General features: G+C 42.4%; 1 protein-coding gene across 1 annotated transcript; it reads right to left on the bottom strand.

Annotated features, from left to right (window-relative positions):
- Window positions 1-824: 824 nt before the first annotated feature.
- Hrg (histidine rich glycoprotein) lies at window positions 825-12,525 on the bottom strand. Its single transcript, XM_051190955.1, has 7 exons — window positions 12,310-12,525; window positions 10,482-10,598; window positions 9,647-9,737; window positions 6,601-6,767; window positions 5,133-5,213; window positions 3,212-3,313; window positions 825-1,706 (listed from the first exon to the last, which is right to left on the bottom strand). The coding sequence occupies exons 1-7, from the start codon at window positions 12,523-12,525 to the stop codon at window positions 939-941; spliced, it is 1,542 nt and encodes a 513-aa protein (XP_051046912.1). The 3' UTR covers window positions 825-938.
- Window positions 12,526-14,620: the final 2,095 nt, after the last annotated feature.

Genomic DNA, 14,620 nt, shown 5'->3' with positions numbered 1-14,620 from the left:
CTAGCCTCAAAAAGAGACGTGCACACACCAATGGTCCTCTGGTACAAATCTGCATGGGGAGTGGCAGGCTGTAGGGACTCCAGTTTCCCCTTAGCCCAGGAGAGTGCCTATGTGAAATACGAATTGGTTGGAACATGAACAATATTTCTTGAACATCTGAATTTATGCTCATGATTATGCTAAAATTGTCTTTGCAACTTACCGACGATTTTATTAAGAACTTTGTGATGGAATTTAAACTGGCAATCATTAAGGAGACGATGTGAGTCACTTTTTAAAAAGTAATATATGTTTTCTTGGTATGTCCATGGTGGTGATTTGATTGAGGACATCCCCACGTGCTCAGATATTTGAACATTGGGTCCCCAGTTTGGGATGATTTCTGGGGATGTTTAAGATGCATGGCCTTGTTGAAGGAAGCATGTCATTGGATGCAGCCTTTGAGATTAAAAGCCCTGTGCTACTTCTGTTCAGCTTTTTCTGCTTTGTGCTTGTGATGTGAGCTCTCAGCCTTTAGCTCCCAATGCCCTGCGTGTCACTTGCTGTCATGCCTCCCTGGCATGAGGAAGTCTCATCTCTCTGGAACCATAAGGCAAAACAAACTCTTTCTTCCATAAGTTCCCTTGGTTATGGGAGTTTATTTATAGCAACAGACATGTAGCTAATGCCCCCAGCTAGAATTAGGGAGTTAACCCAAGGAAGAGAGAAATTCTTAATTAGAGATTTCTCATCTGATGCAGTATCCAGTGACGGAATTCAACTCTGGTTCATAGTATTGATGTCTTTCCTCTCGTTTCCATTTGTCTGTCTATATTGTCTTTCCCATACTTCCCTAAGTATGAAGGTGAAGTTAAAATAACTACACCTTTCATTTCTTACTGTTCACATTTTATTTATTCAGAACATTGTCCATTTTCTCCCCACCAAGGAATCAGGTTTTATTTTGGAGGCATATTTGCAAAAAACTTATGAATTTGTGGAAACTCACTCTTGAATTTCCCTGGACATGACTCTGAGGCTGCCTGGGGGAAGGACTGAATTTCTGGTTGGAGGGGATTGTTGCAATTTGGTGGTGAGATGCTGGGGAAATTGGCTTCAGGAATATCTAAAACTTCACTAGAACTTAGTGGAGGGAGTCGGTAGACATTTCCGATTTCTTGGTGGTGGAAAGGAGAGAGTCCTTTACCTGAACCTCTTTTTCGTGAGTGGCCATGTGGTGGGCCATGTCCCTGGCGATACTGCCCTTTGAATTTTTGGCTGTTGGAGGATGGATCACAGGGTCCATAGTCATGGAAATCATGTCCATGAGGAGGGTGTCCATGGGGAGGGTGTCCATGAGGAGGGTGTCCATGGGGAGGGTGTCCATGAGGAGGGTGTCCATGAGGAGGGTGTCCATGAGGAGGGTGTCCATGAGGATGGTGTTGCCCATGGGGATGGTGTCCATGGGGATGGTGTCTATGGGAAGGATGCTCATTACAACCATGATTATGAGGGGGTCTATGGGTTCTGTTGGTACCAAAAGGAGAGGAATGGCGAGGGAGCGGTTGTGGGAGGGATCCGTCTTGAAGTGGTGGCCTGTCTGAGTCATCTTCTGGTGGAGGTAGGTAGCCATGTTCATACATCTTGTGGGTATGATGACGACCCCTGGATCCACTGAACTTGCACAGATGTTTGCCATAAGAACACTCATGGCTCATGTTTCTTTCCTGGTAAAGGACACAGAAAAGCGAATATAAGTATGTAAGAAGTTAGATGGTAGGCTTGACTTAGACTAGATGCTCTCAAAGATCTCATGAATCAATTTAAGAAATAGGGTACCATAAAACTTGTTGAATTAAAAAAAATTATTATTTTATATGTGTGGGATTTTGTCTGCATAAATGTCTGTGCAGTGTGTGTATGTGTGCACAGTGCCTGTAGAGGCCAGATAAGGGCATCAGATTCCTTGGAACTGGAGTTACAGACAGCTGTGAAATGCTATGTGGATGCTGGTACTTGAATCCTGGTCTCTTGTAAGAGCAGCTACTATGCTTAACCATCGAGCCACCTCTCCAGTCCAGTTCTTAAATTTTTTTCTAGCCAAATTACATTTAAAATACAAAACAAAACCAAAAAAAACTGTCACTGAATAGCATTATAATTTCCCAACAGAAATACTATTTTGACAAATTAGAAATTAATCTCAAAAGTAGGGATGGCTCTTTGTATATGCTGTTTCATTAAAAAAAAAAACTGTATTATTCTTGCCAGGTGATGGTGATACATGCCTTTGATCCCAGCAATTGGGATGCAGAGGCAGGGAGATCTTACTGAGTTTGAGGCCAGCCTTGTCTACAGAACAAGTTCCAGGAAAACCAGGGCTAAACACAGAGAAACCCTGTCTTGAAAAACAAAACAAAACATTGTTTTATTCTTATTTTTCTCATTCAATGAAAAGCGATGAAGCTCTATGAAGGAATGGTACATGTCTATTAAACTTGCATCTTATGCTGGATCTGACATTCCCAACACAGTCCCAAGAAATTCTTTCTGAGGATAGCCACTCTTTCAGAGGACAGACAGACTCTCATCCAGAGGACTGATGACACTTGGTCTCTAAACCCCCGACTTTAGCTCTTTTTATTTTTTTGAATAAAGCCAACAAACAAAAAAACCCAGAGTCTTTCTCTGTAGCTCAAGCTGGCATGGAACTTGGCTGTTCTTCTATTTTAGCTTCCCACGTGTTGGAATCACAGTTGTATACTAAAAGACTATGGTTGGGCATGGTGGTGTACATATGGCTGGTTGTGACAGTATGTATCTTTAATCCTAGCACTTGGGAGTCAGAGGTAGATAGATCTCTAGGAGTTTGAAGTCAGCTTGATCTCCATAGTGAGTTCCAGATCAGTCAATGCTACATAGTGAGGCCTTGTCACAAACAAAACAAAACAAAACAAACAAACAAACCAAAAACCCAAATAAATGAAATAAAAATAAAATCTATGGGTTCATGTTCTTGGTAACAACAAACCTGCTCTCTGTCTCTGTCTCTGTCCCTGTCTCTGTCTCTCTCTCACACACGCACATGCACACACACATACACACACACACACACACACACACACACACACACACACACACTATAAAAGCCAAATGAACCAAATGTACTGTGTGTGAGAAATTGTCACTTGGCTTGGTCCTGCTCATGACAAAGGATGCTCAGTCAGCCCACCTCAAAGTTGAAGACTTCACAGTTTATTTCAGTGTCTTTCGGGGCTTCCAAACCAGAGGCTTCTACATCATAGGACAAAACTGCTCTGCAGAACCCAAAGACCTGCAAAGGGAGATGCCTGTTAGAGTATGTTAGTGTGTGTACAGTGAATGTGTGCATGTGTGTGCGCGCAGGGGAGTGAAGATTTCTAACTGGGGTAACCTTTAATTAATAAGTGGAAAGGGCCCAGATCTGTAATTTCCCGGTGGAGTCCTTTCTTGGCATGCAAGACACCTAAACAAACAAGGAAAACAGAGGACAATACTATCATACACCCCATAAGTGATTTATCAGGGTTATCTAATCAACACCCAGTAAAGCACAGGTTCCACAGGTTTTTATTCCGGTTTCTGTGGTTTTCTGCCATGAGCAGACATTAAAACTGTAATCCCCAGGGCTGCAGTTCTTAGGCCAGTAGTTCTACACTGAAGACCTGGGCTACTTGTGCCCGGGAGAAGGAGGAACGCTGTAGAAGATGGATTTGTGTAACTTGAAGGTGCTGGGAAGGGCATAGTCACTGCAAAAACAGGTTTGCTTGAGCCCTGTGAATGTGTCTGCTGGCCCTAATGGCTGTCAATCCTGTGCTCTGAAAGGCATTCGTCCAAGGACAAGGAGACAATTCATTTCTAGAAAAAGCTATGCATTGAGGCTGTCTGAATAGTTTTGGAGTCAAGCAAACCTATATGGATGTGGCTTTATCATTTACCAGAGGTGGGAGACCATTTGTACAAAAGTTCTGAAATTCCGTGTGAAACGAGGGCAATGTTATCTACAGATTACAGGCAGCTTGAGTTAAGGGAGATGAAGCTATTGCTTCCCCCTCCAGCCCTCAGGATTGTGCACTAGGATTTTAGCACCTACCACACAGACACAGTAAAGAGTTTGTTAGTGGTGGGTTTAGTGGTGGGTTTAAGAGAAAGAATGTCTTGTCTTTTGTGGCTTCTGAGTAGGAATCTAGAACTGACTCAAGTGGGAAATTTCAGCGGTTGGAACATGAAACAGTGAATGCTTCTTCCCTTGTGGCCAGAGAAAGTGAATGTGCCATTAAACCTCAGAAAAGCCCTGGAGTTGAGAGCAGAACCGAGTTTCCATTTGCTGACATTTCCTGGCTAACAGTGCACAAGCAAATGATTCTGATCTCAGGCCTCTCTGGGTGGGTGGTGGTGCACCCCTTTAATCTCAGCACGTCACTCTTTCTGAGTCTGAGGCCACACTGGACTAGAGGGCAAATTGTAGGACAGTCAGGGCTATGCATAGAAACCCCGTCTAGAAAAACAAAACAATGACAAAAAAGAGATGTCAGGCATCCTTATCCTGGTGGTACTGCCATGAAGCTTGGCAGACACTATGTGGAGATGCTTGGTAAACACCAAGGTACCATGTATACTAACCACTTTCTCATTACTGTGACCGAATACCTGCTGAGCAATGACTAAAGGGAGGAAACATCCAGTTTCATTAGTAAGATCCTCCAACAGATAATGGGTTGATTTGATTGGGGAAGAAGTCATGCTGGAAAGACTTAATCCAAACTTGGTTGTGAACCTTGGCAGGACCATGGTAGTGTCTTCACTTGTCATTTGGGATCCCTGTGGAGGCTGATTCATGGTTGTAGATGGCCATAGTATACGCTAGTTATTACTTACTAAGCCTTTAGTCTTGAATTCAAAACTCAATTTCAGGTGTATGTATATACTATCACATAAATGCTAAAACCATTTTCCTTCCCATCTGCAAACCAGAGAAAAAATGAGCACTTACCTTGTGTGGTGGTAGCCTGAGTGTCAGTAAGTGAACACATGCATAAAACATTTGGAAGAACTTCTTTAAGTAGTGGACATTGTCTAAATGACAGTGTTTTTCAGGGGTGTGTCATACTTACGGGAGGGTATCTGGGGAAATGCTGTGTGGAACAGTTCCTCATAGAAAAGTCCAAGTAGTAATTGCTTCTTTCACCTCCTCTCTAGAACAGAGGAATCAACATAGCTTCAGGAAAAGCAATAGATACCTATTAATTTCTCTTAAAGCACCACGGGAATTAAAATGAATAAATGCTATTTTTCTATGCTTTCTGCCTTCTAAAAATATAATGCATCAGCCATATGAGATCACTATTTCACCAAAACTTTCTAATATACAGGCATAAGCATAGCAGGGGAAAACACCCTCCCTGAGCCCAGACCCTCGTTCTTGAGGGATGACACCATCAGTGGTGAGTTTTTTGTTTTGTTTTCATTTTACTTATGTTTTTATGTGTGTGGTGTTTTTCCTGCATGACTGTCTGTGCTCCGTGTACATATAGTGTCCAAGGAGGTCAAAAGAGGGCATCAAATCTTGTGGAGTAAGAGTTACAGATGGTTATGAGCCACCATGTAGGTGCTAGGAATTGAACCCAGGTCCTCTAGAAGAGCAGTCAGTGCTCTTGACCTGTGAACCATCTCCCTAGCCTCATTGCCACTGGTTTGATGTGTTTCTCCTTCTAGGCTTTGTCCACATGTAGGATATAAAGATTTTTAAATACTTCATTTACATGGCTCATATGCTAACTATTGGTCTGCAACCTGCTTCTTCCCTTTTGACAATACATATGGTGTGTCCAGAACATTCTTTATAGCCAACAACATTATATGCATCCCACTGCATAAAACACCAGATCTAATCAATTTTCCCTTCCCAAAACACTTGGCAGGGCTGGAGAAATACTCCAGTCATTAAGAGTACTTGCTATTCTCTTTCAAAGGACATGAGTTCAGTTCCCAGTACCCATAGCAGGAGATCCAATGCCCTCCTCTGACCTCTGGGAGTAGAGCACACACAATGCACATGTACATGCAAGCAAACCATAATATGAATAAATGAATAAATCTTAAAAACAGACCTTTGGGGAAAAAAAGTAAATGCCAAACATCCACAGGCTATTCTGCCCAACAGTTCTGTGTGGGAGGCACTAGAATGGCCTGTGAGGCAGGAACTTTCAGTGTCACCTACAATACTGGTTATGGTGAGGTAATTTTTTTTGAGCCTCAGTATTCTAACCATAATATAAGGAGGCTAAAATTGGATGTTTTTTAATGCTTGAATAACCCCATTGTGCTTTTGTCCTTCCTTTGGATTTTCTTTTCATTTCTCCTCCTCCTTCTTCTCCTTCTTCTTCTTCCCTGTCAGATCTTCACTATATCCTCATTCCACTCTCTCTCTCTCAAGTAAATGAAGTTAGAGAAGGACTGTGCATCAGGATTGCCATTTGCCAAGCATCAAAGGCTGTGATGGTTGTAAAGGCAGCTGGCCAGGTGAGGCAGGTATACTGGGTGTGACCCTCAGCTCACCCCTGCCAGGCAGTAGAAACTCACCGCTCTTATAACCCTCTCTATTCGTTCCACTCTGAAAGGGGCAAAGTCGCCATGCTCCCCTTTGTACTTGTCGAGGGCAGTATTGGCTTGTTCTCTGTAAAGCTCTGAATCCTCAAAGAAATCCAAGAGCACAGGGCTGTCTTTGGTGTTGCTTAGGGCTGAAGAGACTAAGGAAGAAGAAAGATGGCGATGCCACAGGGTCAAAAGGTCAGCCATAATGTCAAGGCCAGATCTGAATACAGCACTGGCAAGCACGGCGCAGAGGAGGACACTAGGTTCCATGTTACAGACAGAGCATCAATGGTTAAAGTAACTTGTCAAGATCAATCAGTCAAGCAGCAGCAGAGACACCCAGCTGTTCTTCCCTGCTGGTACTTGTCATGACCTCTATCCATGATGCCCTGCCCATTCCAGCCTTCACAGTATGCTGTTTTGTCAAGGAGAGAACTTTAAGCTAAAGTTACAGAAACAGATTCAGCAAATCTCGCTCTCTTTCTCTTTCTTTTCAAACACAGGGAATCACTCTGTAGCTGACCTCAAACTCCTATGTTGGCCCCCGACTGCTGGGGTGCAGGCCTGTCCCACCATGCCTTGCTTCTTTCTTTCTTTAAACAACTTTCTGTAGAAGCTGCTGGGTTGGTGTCTATGTTCAGTCATGCTGAAATCTGCCCTTTTATTTTTATTTATTTATTTATTTTGATAGAATGCTGTTGGCCAGGTACTAGTTTCTAATTGGCTAGCTCTGTCTTAATTATTAACCCATTTCTATGTATTTCCACGTGGTCTCACCAGCGAGAGGTGGCTGGCGGTTCTGCCTTCTCTAGACTCTCCATGTTGACTCCTCCTTACTACTTCCTGTTTCCTCCTTGTCTCCTAGTCCCTCCTATCTTCCTTTCCTATTGGTCAACAGTGCTTTATTCATTAACCAGTATGAGAAACATATACAGAATGACATCTCCCATCATCTCTTCTTTTTCTGTCTAAATAAAAAGAAGGGTTTTAACCTTAACATAGCAAAATATATCACATAACAATTATCAAATAAGAATCACAGTTAACATTTAGTAAGATTTAAGAAACTATTCTATCATTTATCCTATATTTGTGAGTCTAAAGTCCTATATGTATCTTATCTTTAAGCCTAACTAAGGAAAACTATAACCATAACTATCTGTCTTCAACTCCTTCAAAGACCACAGAAGGATAGTATATAAACTCTAGAAATGACAGAGACAGCTCTCCTGGTCAGTCACCTGAAGTTGTTCTGTAATCTTCCATCTTCAGCCCATAGGCCATATTGTGTCTGGCAGACTCTTCAGCAAAGTAGGAAACTTTAAACTGTCTTCTTGTATTGGCAGTTTGTCAGTCACTTTTTTTGTGTGTCCTGCAGACTGTCTGGCAGACTCTTCCACAAAGCAGGAACTCTGTAGCAATGTCCATCTTGAATCAGCAGTCACTTTTCTATGGGTCCTGAATGTCCAGTTTATACAGCATAAAGTCAAACAGTTTGGACAAGAGCAGTATCTTGTCCACATGGCTGCTAGTCTTGCCATATTGGAAGCAAACTTTATAATGCGTTTCTTCGATGTCCATCTTTCTTTTTGATGCAGGTGGTGTTGCCAGGAGCATTTATGTCTCACTGTCAAGAAAAACCCTAAACCATTTTAAATGTCATATTCTGTAGGTCTTTGAAAGTTTTGAAGAATGCCTATCTATCTCAAATACATCTCTGTTTATCTAGAAAACCTAACTCACCTAGCTATAAGTTTTGACTATTATAGGTAACTATCTATAATCTGAACTAAATTATACATTATACATTACAAATTAAAATGAACTATATAAACACAATACCTAAACAAAAGGAGAATATACACATCACAAAATTGACCTTAAATTGTATCAATAAATGAAAATCCATTCCAAAACAAAGTATTCATATCTATACCATAATTTTCTTTTTACCTTTGTTGTGATCATTAAACATTTATAACCAAGTCCATTTAAATGGAAATAAGCATTTATAAACAATATTTGGGAATTTGGGCGTCGTTCTTTCCAAACTACTTCCTGCTGAGAGGGGGCACTGTCATGGGGATCCTAAGAACATGTAGAAATCCTGGCTTTAGTCTGTAAGACTGTCTTGTTCAAGCTGTTTTGAATGTTGGATCACCAGGAACGCTGTTTCAGGGGGTCTGGCTTGTGCAAACCACATTAGTCTGGAAGGAATCCACAGCTTTTCATTTTCTGGGAGAGGCGGCTGGCGGATCTGCCTTCTCCAGACTCTCCATCTTGACTCGAAATCTGCCCTTTTAAAACTAATTCTTTCAGAAAAAAAATAAACAAGAGGCGGCACATGGGCTCTGGAGCCAACCCTGTAGAGATGTAGGTGTAGGTGTAGTCATGTCTGTTGTGTCACCATTTGCTTCTGAGAACACAGGTTTGAATCTTTTTTATCTCTAGAACAGAAAGTTTTACAATGATTACTCCATAGATTAAATGAAATGATTAATGCACGGTATAATACAATATATAACTACTTTGTACACTGTAGAATAGTATAGAACTTTTTAACTGTTGGAGCCAATTCTTACCAAGTGAAGAGCACACATTCTATTTGATTCCAACAAGAATCCTAAATGAGGAAAGCCAAAAGAGGTTAAGGAGCCTGTTCCCCAAGTGACAATTATTTTGGAGATAAAATAATTGGGCTGGCAGAAGTTCATAACCTTGGAAACAAAATCTAGACTTGATTCCATTCCAACAGTGTTGACTCTGAGGTAACTGGTAAATAATGAGGTTTGAATTTAACTTCACGCTGGCCTAAACTCACAACTAAGTCTCTGCGATGGAGTGTGTTGTCTCTTTATATGACTTATACCAGAGGTGGAGAACTGTTGTCTATTTTCAGGAGACTGAATATTAATGTTCATGCAAGGGCAGGGGCCCTTCTGAAGTCTATCATGCTGTTACCTAATGAACAGCACTGTATTAGCTGGTTCTATGTTAATTTGGAATTAATTAGTACTTCGGCAGATGACCTTACCAGAACTTGTGGTGCAGTTATAGTTATTCACTCTAAAATCTTGAGACTCATTTGAGTATCTTGTAGCAATTATCTTGCATTGTCCAATCACCTGTAAAAGAGAGGGTTTTAAGCCCTTATGGAACTATGTGCTTCAGATCGCCTATGAGGGAACACCATCTCATTTAAGGTGCATTTGGAGATCCCTTCATCAGTCTTGTCCCAGAGCTGCCTTCTCAGCCTGCCCTGTGTGCTGCACACCATTGGCACCCCAATGTATGAGAGCAATATGTGAGAGCAACTGTTTAAATGGATTTGACCACATCCTAAACATTTTTCAAAGGAGACAGAACTAGGGCCCCTTGAGGTATAAGACTCTCACTTCTGGACCTGACATCATGTCTGCTTATTTCTTTGTGCTCTCATGTGTGACAGGGAAACTGACCTGTAACCAGGTCCAACATGCATGGCAACAATGGCCATGCAAACAGAACCACTCTTCAAGGCACACCATTCCCAGTTCATACATTCATAGACTGTGTGGTCTGGAAATGACATGGGACTTCCTTTACCTCAATGATGTCACTTTAGAGTTGAGGAGACTGAAGTCTAAGATGGATTGGTGATTTGCCCAAGACTGGCAGCTGGTGATGTTTTCCCCGGTGGCGGGTAGGCACAAGTCCTACTGACTTACCTTCAACAGGGTTCCCAGGAATGGTCTAAGAGAGTACTATTTAAGGTTGACATCATCTTCATGACTAAAGGCATCAGCAGTTTTTTCTAGCATATATGGCTTTTCTGAGTCAGTGGAGTGGATAGAAGAAACATAAGAGGAACACTGGGCCCAGTTACTTACTATTTCAGATGGCCGACCAGAAACAGCCAGAAGACAGACATCCCGGGATTTTGTGGATAAGACCCAACAGTCAGATTCCTTCACATCTAGGACTAAGTAGTAGACGGTGGTATTTCCCTGAGGATGACAAGTAAGGAACAGACCAGTATGATGTGGGAACCTGGAGATATCTTGTTTTTGGTTTGCTTTTGTTTTTAATGAAAGCAATTTCTTCCTTTTTCCTTTTCTTCCTTCCTCTTCTTCCCCCCCTCCATCCTCTTTCCATTTTCCTGTCCCTTGTTCCTTCTTTTTCCTGTTTTAGAACAGGATCCCAGGATGTGAGGACCCAAGCTGGCTTGGAATAAATCTTCTGGCTTCACATTCCCAAGTGCTGAGTTTACTGGCACCACTGTGCAGCAATTTTCCTTCTTAAACAAAATTTCTTGGCACACCCAAATCTCTGTGAATATTCCTTGAATGTGTTTTTAATCTACATGTTTGAGTAAACAGCTTCAAATAGTGATGTCTAAATCCTCCTTAAGGCAGGATGTCTCTTCTCTGGCCTTTAATGGTCCTGTTGGTTTAGTCCTCAGTGGCTTCATTAATCCTTTACTTGGGTTCTAGCTATACAAATAAAAATTGCATGGGCCCGGGGCTCATGACTATGACTTCAAAGCTCAGGGGGATCAAGAGTTCAAGACCAGCCTGAGCTATTAATAGCAACAGCAGCAGCCAAACAAAATAAGCAAGGAAAAAGATAAATTAATCTTGCTTTGATCAGTTTCTTTGCTTTGGCCAATCACCAACCAGGCTGAACGTCTTTTCATTGAAATGTCTCTTGTGTCCTGTCTATTCCTTTTCCTTTGCCACTCCCTTGGTCTAGTCCTCTTCTCCGAGTTCCTGAATACATGAACAGCTTCTTAGTTCATGTTCCTGTCACCTGCCTCTGTCTCGTCTGTCTCATTGTGTCCCCTCCTCCCACCTGTCTGTACTGCTGTTCAGAAGTAGCGCCATGCTCTTCCATCCTGTGCCTAACACATGTGGCAAGGAGCTTAGAGGGGCAGAGATGGTCATTAAATTGTGACTTAAGTTCCTGTGCTTCCGTTTTCTGCACTAAGCCATGCTTCCCCATCTCCATTGCTGTAAAAAAAAATAATTGCTTTATGCTCTGTCTGCAGTTATCCATGGTCTGGCTTCCCATCCTTGGGCTGGCTTCCTGCTTTCAGATATTCCACCAGAGAAAAGGTAGGATATTGTTGCTGTTACTGTTATTGTTGCAGTGGGAGGAATCAACATCTCTCCATAGTCCCTATCAAATCCATTCTAAACAACCGTACAATCTAAATGAAGACAATAAGTTTGTTCTCTTCCATCTTCACACTTAAATCCGGCCTTCCCAGATCCCTGTTGAACTTCTGTAACTCCCTCCATGATTATTCAATTGTTTTGCAATGCACATCTTTGGGATTCCCTGTTCTCCTAGAGGAGATAATGCACTAGAATACACCTATTCAAATCCCATCCATTCTCCAGAACCCACCAGCACCTTTCTGTTTCATATTAAGAGATGTCATTAAATTGCTCCAATGTCTTTGCCAGGCACATGGTCACAAAATGCATCCTATGTTATACAGTTGGCCTGTGTGCATTTAGTAGACTGGTATTTCCTTGATGTGTACAGCTATTCTACTTTTGGTTTGTTTTTCTTTTCTAAGTGCTTAATATTCCATGGGCTCAGTAAAGCCTGATCAAAGCCAATAATTATGCAAAACAGTCTGCTCAGGGGCACCAGTTCCTTTTCCCCTTCACACATGTCTCCCAGCTCAGCTCCTCATTGGCCATTTCTCACCACTCTGTCCAGGTGAGCATCAGAGACTCGAAGCAGCTCGAAAGCATAGCCATTCCTCCGCCCTTTATTGATCAGGTCTAGAACTTTCTCAGCCGAAGGCTCGGAAGCATCACAGTTGGTGGGACTCAGAGCATGGCAATACTGCAGGGTGACTAGAAGCAATGCTGTGGTGAGCACATTCATTGTGCTGAACCATCCTAGGCTGTGGTCCACCATGGCTCTACAGTGACACACACACTCATCTAATAAAGGTCTTTATAGAGTTTGTTGTATAACTGGGGATGTTCACCTTGACCCCAGGTTCAAATGTCTGTCAACAGTCTGTAAATGATTAGTGGAGAAAGTTGAGACTCAACACTGGAGAGTAGGTAAGATCATCACCCACACCACCTTGGCTATATTCTGTGGGCAACTGGTTCAGGGTGTGTTTGACCCTAAGCATTTACTGTGTGGATGTGGGGATGGAGTTGGAAGTAAGTTTTCGTCTATCTGTCTCAGTTGGAAATCTCTACAAGCAGCTGCTTCTTTGGATTACAGCACTGAAATTCCTCAGTGGAACACGGCTGTATTATCTGAAGGAAGTAACACATTCAACAGCCTGGCTTTTGAAGGGCATGGAATCGGATAGGCATTTCTAGTCCTGGCTCTGTTACTTTCTTACTGTGTAAACTCATCTGTTTACTTGCTGTTCTGTTGCTGTGAAGACACACCATGACCACAGCAACTGTATAAAGAAAAACACTTAATTGTGGCTGGCTTACAGTTCAGAGGTTTAGTCCATTATCATTATGGTGGGGAATACAGAAGCTCAAAGATGCACATGGTGTTGGGGAAGTAGCTGAAAGTTTTACATCTACATAGGTAGAAGGAAGGGAGAACCAGGGGGCCTGGCTTGAGCATTTGAAACTTAAAGCCCACCCCCAGTGACACACTTCCTCCAACAAGGCCACACCTACTCCAACAAAGCCACACTTCCTAATCCTTCTCAAGTAGTGATACTCCCTGATGACTTAGCATTCCAATATCCATGAGTCTTTGGGGGTGTCTTAGTGAAGTTACTATTGCTGTGATGAAATACCATGGCCAATAGCAGCTTGGGAAGGAAAGTTTTTTTAGGCTTACACTTCCACATCAGCATTCATCATCAAAGGAAGTCAGGACAAGACTCCAAACAGGCAGGAAACTAGAGGCAGGAGCTGACACAGAGGCCACGGAGGAGTGCTTCTTATTAGCTTGTGGATTGCTTAGCCTGCTTTCTTATAGAACCTAGGACCACCAGCCCAGTGGTGGCCCCTCAAGCAAATGGCTGGGGCCCTCCTCCATTAGTCACCAATTAAGAAAATGTCTTATAGGCTTCCTACAGCCTGATCTTATAGAGTCATTTTCTTTCTTTTCTTCTCCCCCTCTCTTCCTTCCTTTCTTCCTGTCCTCCTTCCTTCCTTCTTTCCTTCCTTTTTTTTTTTGAGACAAGATTTCCCCATGTAGCCCTGGCTGTCCTGAAACTCCCCCTATAGATCAGGCTGTCTCTGCCTCTGGAGTTCTGGGATTAAGGGCATGCATCACCACTGCCCAGCTTGGAGGCATTTTCTCAATTGAGGTTTCCTCTTCTCGGATAATTTTAGCTTATATCAAGTTGCTGTAAAATATTCAGCACTGGGGGTGGGGGGCATTCTTATTCAAACCACCATAACCTCTGGCTCTTAGTTTCTTCATTTATAAACTGCGAACTGATAGTTCTTGGCAATATTGTGCAATGAGTAAGAAGCTATGTGTAAGTCAGTCAGTGCATGGAATAAGTGCTGAGTTACTGGTGTCACTTGCTGTTACTAGTGTTTGTTATAACCAGGGGCCACTTCCATGCCATCCAAGTTATGTGTGACTCTTAATACAAATCACATGAAAGAAGACAGTGGCGAGATGAGCAGGGGCCGAGAAATTGGGTGACTATCTCATTTGGGGAAGGGCTCAATTCTGGGAACAGAGAAGAATACAGAAGCCCTGACCCGACTCCTCCAAAGTGTGGAACTCCATGCTTGCAGAGGCTACAGTTTCAAAAAGAGCCAAACCCAAGAGAATTTGCCTCGGTTTCTTGTCACTACTGCATGTAGTGTCTATACAGCATGTCACCTCTTCCTGAACGATCTCTACAGTGAAGGTCTGCAACAATGGTGACTAACCTTGCCTTCATGCTAGACACAATCATAGAACTTTAAGAAAGGTCCTGGTTTGGGGCTGGAGATACTACAGACTCTGGTGCAACATGTGCAAAGTCCTGGGTTCATATCCAGCAGAAGGAAAAATATCAGTGAAT

The sequence above is a fragment of the Phodopus roborovskii genome, unplaced genomic scaffold, assembly GCF_943737965.1.
Source record: "Phodopus roborovskii unplaced genomic scaffold, PHOROB, whole genome shotgun sequence".
Classification (NCBI taxonomy): domain Eukaryota; kingdom Metazoa; phylum Chordata; class Mammalia; order Rodentia; family Cricetidae; genus Phodopus; species Phodopus roborovskii.
This window is presented reverse-complemented; position numbering and strand designations above follow the sequence as displayed.

Bases quoted from the DNA above. Each gene is read 5' to 3' on its own strand.
- Hrg (XM_051190955.1), bottom strand. From the start codon at position 12,525: ATGGTGGACCACAGCCTAGGATGGTTCAGCACAATGAATGTGCTCACC. The intron at 6,768-9,646 runs GTAAGGTCATCT...CTTCTTCCTTAG, and splicing joins TAACTGCACCACAAGTTCTG to TCTCTTCAGCCCTAAGCAAC. The intron at 1,707-3,211 runs GTGGGCTGACTG...GTCCTTTACCAG, and splicing joins GTGAAGTCTTCAACTTTGAG to GAAAGAAACATGAGCCATGA.